The sequence below is a fragment of the Prunus dulcis genome, chromosome 4 (assembly GCF_902201215.1).
Source record: "Prunus dulcis chromosome 4, ALMONDv2, whole genome shotgun sequence".
In the NCBI taxonomy this organism is placed as follows: Eukaryota; Viridiplantae; Streptophyta; class Magnoliopsida; order Rosales; family Rosaceae; genus Prunus; species Prunus dulcis.
In genome coordinates this window covers 9133484-9141869 of record NC_047653.1, presented here as the reverse complement: position 1 = coordinate 9141869, position 8386 = coordinate 9133484, and the positions used below count along the sequence as shown (strand labels likewise).

The window sequence follows — 8386 nt, the reverse complement described above, 5'->3', positions numbered from 1 at the left end:
AAAGAAATCGTTGTACTATTTTATCTCTTATTAATTAAGTTATCTTGTTTTAGAATTCTAATTACTACCTTTTATATGGAATAATTATAATATGGTGGAATATGACAATATATTTTAAAAGTATGAAATATATTCAATACCATGCGACAACTGGCCGACATAAACTACGAAGAAAAAGAGGAAAGCTCTATCAGACCAAAAAAAGAAAAAAAAAGAGAGGAAAGCTCTATAAAAGCCTCTACACTGAAACCCTAATTAGCAGAGAGACCAAGCCTCCATACTTGATTGCCCTCAAATTCAGATTAGGGTTCACATGGGAGATAAAGATTGGATCAGTGAATTGCCGGATGCTCTTCTTTGCCGCATACTTTCTTTCCTTCCAACAACGATAAGGGCTGTGAGGACCAGCATTTTGTCTAAAAGGTGGAACAACGTATGGACTTGTGTTCCCAATCTCGACTTAGACTGCGGAGGAAATTTTGGTTACCATCACTGTGATCATGATCGTTTTGCCATGTTTGTTGATCGTGTACTTTGCTCTCGTGACTCATCAGACGTCAAAAAATTTCGTCTCAGGACTTGTGTTACTGACTTGGCTCGTGTTGAGGGTTGGATTTGTACTGCCGTTAGGCGTAATGTAGTTGAACTTGAACTTGAACTTGATGCTGGAGAAAAATACACTTTTGTGTTGCCTAGAAGCGTTTTTAGCTGCAAAACCCTCAAGGTTTTGAAATTGCATGGGTCACTTTGTATTCCTTATGCTTCTCCTGCTTCACGGTGTTTCCCAAGTCTCAAGTGCCTCCTTGTTTCAGTTAAAAGTCCTGGTTGTAAGAGCTTAATGGAAAACGTTTTTACAAACTGTCCTGTACTTGAAGATTTGAGTATTTATTACACGAATATTCTTCAAAACGACGCTCCTATTTATAAGATGAAGGTCTCTGCGCTTGAACTGAAGACGTTGAGAATGAGTTTAAGTCAAAAGTATCCTGGGGAGAATGTTTTAATTGATGCTCCAAAGCTTGAAAAGCTTGATGTCCAGACACACTTAGAGGGTGTCTCGAATTATTCTTTGGATGCAAGATCCCTGGTCAATGCCAATATTGATTTCGACGACTATTTTGCAGACCAAGCTTCCCTTCCCAAACATGCAATTGCGCTTTTGGCAGGAATTTCCAATGTTAAATATCTCTCACTCTAAGGGTAATTAAGCACTTACGACTCTCAACTCTTGTTTCTTTACACTGTATAGAATTTACTTTAACTCTTTGTTTCCACGTCGAAAATGTTAGGTCTTGCGTTCATAATACAATGTTATTGACCTCTCAACTCACTGCCATTTAGTTTTGGTCTGGATACTCTAATTCTTTTCATCCTTTGGTACTTTGCAGTTTAAAAGAGTCTATTATTCAAAGGGAAATTTTAACTTTGTGCTTTGAGTTTTTGAATGATGAATACTTGTATCTTTCTTGAAGGCTGGGGAACTCCCCTTTTTTCCTAATTTGAACAAATTGAAGGTGGTTGTTTACCGTTGCAAATACTGGGACTTGCTGGCAGTGCTGCTGGAAAACGCACCTAATTTGGAAGATCTTGATTTAGAAGATGTAGGTAAGATCTGTACACAGTACTTGAGCAAAGTTACACCAACAAGACATTTGACATTTGACATTCTCATTTCATTAATGTACATATATTTTTTTATTGTTAGGGAACCATGCGGGATGAAAAGCATTCAAAGCTTCACTGGAAGCCACCAAAAGTTGTGCCTAATTGTTTGTTGTCGCACCTCAAGACTATTACCCTATGTCCATTCAGGGGACAAAAGATTGATATGGAATTGGCAGAGTATTTGTTAAACAATGGTCATCTTCTGGATAAGATGACACTTTATGCAAGTTATTTTTGGCATACACTAGATGTAGGGAGTGCACTTCGGATGTTTAATAGGGCTTCAATGACTTGTCAAGTTGAATACAACAGGATAAATCGCTACTAAGGCAGGGAGTGAAATTCTGAGGAAATGTTTTTGCCTCTAGAGATTGAATTACACTCTATTTCTGCCTCAGTGTCTTTTGAGCATTTATTTAGTAGCGTTTCTTTATCTCGATCTTCCTCTTGATCAGTTCTTCTAGTAAGGACAACGTTGGATCCCATGAGTTCTTCTTTCTTTGTCTTTTTTTTCTCTTGGGGCTAACATTGTCATACAATTAATTATATGCAGTTTCCTGCCATAAAGAGTTGTACACATGCTTCTCTAACCCAACTCAATAATAAACATGAGAATAATCACCAATTCATTCAGTATCCACTACTAGAAAACTTCTTCATCGGCCACTGATACACTCGTGGCCTATGCTAATGTCAACCACAGTCTATCTATGACTAAAGGGACTTGGCTACGGATTGACCACAAATCACATAATTATGGTCCAAGAATAGTGTTACTATTAATTTTATAACGCAGCACAGAAGTAGCATTAATCAATCTCCTAAATGGAGTTGTTGTACTAAAGTAATTAATCCCCTTGAAATTGCTTATAATTGTTTTATTTCTCATAAAATTGTATACCAATTCCTTTGCTTCTCTTTAGAAACCTAAAATTTTACCGTATTTAAGAAAATAAGAATAAAATTCCTTTGATCCTTTTTTATATGATGTACCCACTCTCTCATAGAAACATTATTTTTCAAAACAGAATATATAGAATAATGGAAAATTTGTAATGCTTTCGAATTCAAATGTACAGATGGGCTAACAATGCTTTGACGTTCTTGCACTTAAAAAACAACAATGCCTTGAGAATTTTTTTTTTCTTGGGGCTAAAGTTGTCCTTTGCTCAGTCATACATGATTGAATCATATGCATTTTCCTGCCATAAAGAGCTATACGCAAGCTCCTCTAACCCAACTCCATAACTAACATGACAATAATAGTCATCAATCCATTCAGAATCAGCAGCTGGACAATCCATCTCATACTCACAACAAGAAGAATCCATATACCAATTCATGTCATCGCTTGGTGAGCAAGCCACCTGATCCGCATCAAACCATCCCACCTGATCAAAATCAACTGATGATGACACTGAGCAATCCTGACCGTCCAAGCCTCCTTCAACGTTCCACAAGTTACCATCTTCCACATCTTGGACGGTCGATTCGGAGTCCATTGTGCTTGGAATGTTGACTAATTCTGCCTCTAGAGATTGAATCACAATATTCAACCTCTCCTCATCTCGATCTTCCTCTTGAAGTTCTTCCAATAAGGACTTGAGAATGGCGCCGTCGGATCCCAAGAGTTCATCAACTCCCAAATCATCATCATGATCATGGTCGTTCATGCTTGCATAGTTTCTGATCAGTGCGGTGCTAGAACCCATTTTCACAAAAGAAGTTTTTGTTGTCTTTGTAGAGAGGAAACAATTGAAGCAAAGAAAGGCTTGAAGGAAAAAGCCAGTTGCTGAAGAAGTGAAAGTACTCCTTATTAAAGATTGTATATTGCTATATGACTCTCTCGAAGAGAACTAGGCCTTTAAATATAGGCATCTCAACACCAGGATGACCTTCCATTGTGGACCAGCTAATAATGTGCACATGAGCAAATAAATAATAATTGTTTTCTTACCAAAGCATTTTCATGTTAATATTTGCCAGACTCTTAACATGTTATTATAATTGTTTAATTTAATTATGCGGATTCGTACTTGAAGTTGTGATTCGAATTTACAGTTTAATAATATAACATGTTATGTATATATTAAAATTAGCATATTAATTATATGGTCAAACTATCAATCTAAACCGCTAATATATTAGTATCATATGATTCTTCGTTAGAATATACAATATTAACAATCTGAAAATATAATATAATGTCAGATGCATAATAAAATGTCCCATTGTCGAGTCTTAGGCCTTTCCAGCTTTCAAAGCAACCACACAAATGTCACACCCCGGATCGGCTCCGCCGTAGCAGGATATTGTCGCTTTGGGCCTGGCTACATTATCACCAGCCCGCACGGTTTTGTTTCTGGGAGCTCACGAAGCAACTTCCCAGGGTGGTCACCCATCCTGGGATTGCTCCAGCCTCCAACTCGCTTAACTTCGGAGTTCATACGAACTCCGAAGCCAGTGAGCTCCCAAAAGGCCTCCTACTAGATGGATGCGAGGTGTGCCATATAAGGCACATCACCCCCTCTCCGTTTGGTCGATGTGGGATCTCACAATCCACCCCCCCTTAAGGGATCCGACGTCCTCGTCGGCACACTCGCACCACACGGCAGAGTGGCTCTGATACCAAACTGTCACAACCCGGACCGGCTCCGCCGTAGCAGGATATTGTCCGCTTTGGGCCTGGCTACATTCTCACCAGCCCGCACGGTTTTGTTTCTGGGAGCTCACGAAGCAACTTCCCATGGTGGTCACCCATCCTGGGATTGCTCCAGCCTCCAACTCGCTTAACTTTGGAGTTCCTACGAACCCAAAGCCAGTGAGCTCCCAAAAGGCCTCCTACTAGATGGATGCGAGGTGTGCCATATAAGGCACATCACCCCCTCTCCGTTTGGTCAATGTGGGATCTCACACAAATGCGATATCCATAGCTATAATAATGCATGCATTGAATATGGTCCAAACAAGGTACGGGCAGAAGAACAGAACGACAGAACATATATATTGTTAATGTATGCATGACTCACTTCAAACTCAAGTGAATGATCTTCTTTATAAAGTTGTCAAAATTCCTAAGGTGATCTCTTTGCCTCATAAAGTCTCAAAAGTGAAGCAAGTTTGGATCAAGAAGGAAGACCATGTTCTTCCTCATGTTGGTGACTAGTTTCTTTATTTTATGTATCTAGACCATTCTCTTATTTGTGTGTGCTTCATGGAGTCTAGATACATTGTCATGCATTTGCACCTTGTACTTTTGTTTTATTATTTTTAAATGTGGTCATTGCATGCATATCTTTCAATCATCTCTCTCACAGTGCTTTGAATCTTGGGTGATCAACAAAATTTCATGTTCTTTTGAACTTGTTCACATTTATCTTGTTGGTCTTGTCCAAACATTTTCCCTTGGTGGCAAGGAATACATCCTATCCATTGTAGATGACTTCTTTGGGTTTATTTAGGTCTCACTCTTGCTTGAAAAATCAAAAACCTTTCAAAGGTTTAAATCTGTCTACCATCTTTTACAAAAAGTTAAGATGACTAGTCATCTGCCTCTTGTTAGAATTAGAACAAATCATGGTTATGAGTTTGAGAATTCTCAGCTTCTGAAATTTTGTGAGGTGATGAGAATTAAGCATGAGTTCTTTGCACCTATTACACCTCAGCAAAATGGTGTTGTGGAGAGAAAAAAAAAATAGAGTTCTTGTTGAGATGGCTAGGGTGATGCTCAATAGCAAAAATTTTGCTAAACATTTTTTTGGTTTACATCTCAAACGGGGAGTTTTTGAGGTATGGTGCCAAACAAACTCCCTATGTGCTTTGGAAAGGTAAGAAACCCAATGTGTCTTATTTTAGAGTCTTTGGTAGCACATGTTTTATCTTAAGAGATTGGGAACACCTTGCTAAGTTTGACTCTAAAAGGGACAAAGGAATTTTTCTTGGGTATTCCACTTCAAGCCGAGCCTATAGAGTATATAATTATAGGACCGGAACCATCATGTCAATATTGATGACTTTGCTGCCTCTACTGAGATGGCATTAGATGAGGATGGGCTTTTATCTTCTATTCTTGAGGGAGAATCTCCAGGTCTGGATCTAGTTGTTGACCTGTCAACCTTTAGCAAATTGGTTGACCAGTCAACTCTTGACAATTCTGTTCCAGTTGACCTGTCAACTTGTCATAATCAACTTCAGAATCTGAGCTCATCTATCCATGTTGAAAACTCTCTATAGAAGCAAGATAGGAAGCCTTCTCTACTTGACTGCAAGTAGACCTGACATTTCCTATAATGTAGGAGTTTTGTGCTAGGTTCCAAAGTGATCCCAGAGAGTCTCATTTGTTTGTTGTCAAAAGAATCATAAAATATGTGAGTAGAACTTTTGAGTTTGGGTTGTTGTATACTTATGACACTTGTGTCAATCTTGTTGGGTATAGTGATGCTGATTGGGCAGGTTGTAGTGACGGTAGGAAAAGCACTTCCGGGAGGGTCTTTTATGTAAGCAACAACCTAGTTGCTTGGCATAGCAAAAAAAAAAAAACAGAAATCTATCTCTTTATCCATTGCTGAAGCAGAGTATGTTGCAGCTGGGAGTTGCTGCACTCAACTCCTTTGGATGAGACAAATGTTGGAAGACTATGGTTTTGCTCAATCATGCTTTCTAATCTATTGTGACAACATGAGTGGTATAGATATTTCTAAAAATCCTATTAAACACTCTAGGACTAAGCATATATACATTAGGCACCATTTTATTAGAGATCTTGTGGAAGACAAAATTCTATCTTTGGAATTTGTTCCCTCTAAGAAACAGCTAGCAGATATACTCACCAAGGCCTTGGACTTTCAGAAACATGTCACACTTAGGTAGTCCATTGGCCTTTGCTCAATTGATTGATTAGCTTGTCTGTTCCTTATCTTCAGCACATTGCAGAACTGTTGACTAGTCATCTTAGTTTTAGTTGACTAGTCAAATATAAATTTTTGTTTACTTGGTGTGCAAATGTCAAAAACATATGTTTCTTCTGATCTCTGATGGTGTGAAGTTTGAATCATTTTATGCTTTGCCTGATTTGTGCATAATTCCCCCCTTCTAGTTTGGAGCCATTAGATGAAATTTTTTGGTGTTTTTATGTCCTCTTGGTGAGACAAGTGTTGTGATCCATTGTGGACAATCATTGTTATAATCTCCTATCTTATCTCACTCTCTTAGGCAATTTGTTTATAAATTATAAAATTTAAAAAATAAAAAAAAAACAAAAGGAAGTGTGACCAATGTAGTCACGACTCTAGGAAGGTATAAGGTGATATGATTGAAGAATCTAGAGCAAGAGCCGCAAAATTGGGCCACTCATGCACTTAAGTCTGGGATGTGCAAATAACAAACATAATAAATGGCCAGATTGAGTGATGAAAATCAAATAGGTTGAGTCTATGCTTTGAGTTTGTCTTGAAGGTTCATTATATACTTGTCTCTCCAAGAGTGATATTTCTTCATCTCTTGTGTTTTTCTTTTGGCTCTGAACCTCCTCTGTCCATCTTGCCTTATCTCTGAGCATGAAATCTAATTCATATTCTATCTATCAGAGTTAGTTGCAATTGTTTTGTTTGCACATGTGGTTATCTTCTCTCTCTCTCTTACTTACTGTGCTTGAAGACTTGGACTAGGCTATAGTAGCTAATACATCGTTGATCACTTGATATATTTGCTAGTTCATGTTTGTGTTTTTAAAATCAAAATCATGTCTTCTTCAGGGTCGATACTAAAATTGCTGCTTGTTATGATATTGCTTGAGTTCACTAGTCAACATATGCTCATGCTGATTGTGGTTGACTAGTCGTCTGCTTAATAGGGATCTTGTGACTTTTGGTGAAATTAATTTTCACTCTCTAAGAACCAAGACCATTGGTTATGACACAAAACACAAAGGTTCACTTGTCTTCTCCTTGTCTCATTTACACCTTCTGTTTCAACACTAGTACTGTGTTTATGTGTGGTCGTGTTTGGATGATGCCACTTTGGTCTATGACCCTATCTTAATAAGTTGTGTTCCCACATTCAATGATTTAGCCTAATATAATCTTGAAATCCTTACGAGTCTGTTGTGCTATATGAGTTTTGGATTGTTGGCTAATTTATTTTGTTGGGGGAGTTTCTTTGAGATGCATGTGTTTTGGCAACATTCTTGCTGGTTGTTTTTATCATTTTCATACATCAATGTTGCCTTCCTAAGCCTTATCTCGATTGATTTGCTCTCTTTTGTTCTTGGCTGTGTCTATGAGGTTGTTGGTCTTTTGATGCCACCTCAAATTTAGACATGCGTGACTAGTCCATTTCATAGTCCACTCTCTTCTCCTTGTGCTTTTTGGAAGCTATGTTGTGTTTTTTTGGACAACCTAGAGACTTATTTCTTGTATTCTTTCTCACATGTCCTCAATTTTGAGCAAAAATTTAGGGTTCATCTTGCATGGTGCTTTCTTCAAATTTGACATTGATTGATGCCTTAAATTTTGATATTTTGGTGCTTTGTCTTGATTTTGCACTATGGTGTGTAAAGAAAAATTCATTGGTTGTCCCTTGTTTTGATAAATATGTTGCTTAAACTCTGTCTTTTTAGGGGAGTTTCTTTATGTGTAATGTGTACACATTGAAATTAAATTCAGCCACTTGATTTTAATTGCTTTAGGTATGATTCCTTGCAACTTGTGCTCCATTTCTTATT

The 8386-nt window shown here is 37.8% G+C and overlaps 1 protein-coding gene across 1 annotated transcript; it reads left to right on the top strand.

The window, feature by feature from the left end:
• Positions 1-313: 313 nt before the first annotated feature.
• On the top strand, positions 314-1993 carry LOC117625288 (F-box/FBD/LRR-repeat protein At1g78750-like). The gene is made up of 3 exons (XM_034356873.1): positions 314-1177; positions 1473-1601; positions 1706-1993. The coding sequence occupies exons 1-3, from the start codon at positions 314-316 to the stop codon at positions 1991-1993; spliced, it is 1281 nt and encodes a 426-aa protein (XP_034212764.1).
• Positions 1994-8386: the final 6393 nt, after the last annotated feature.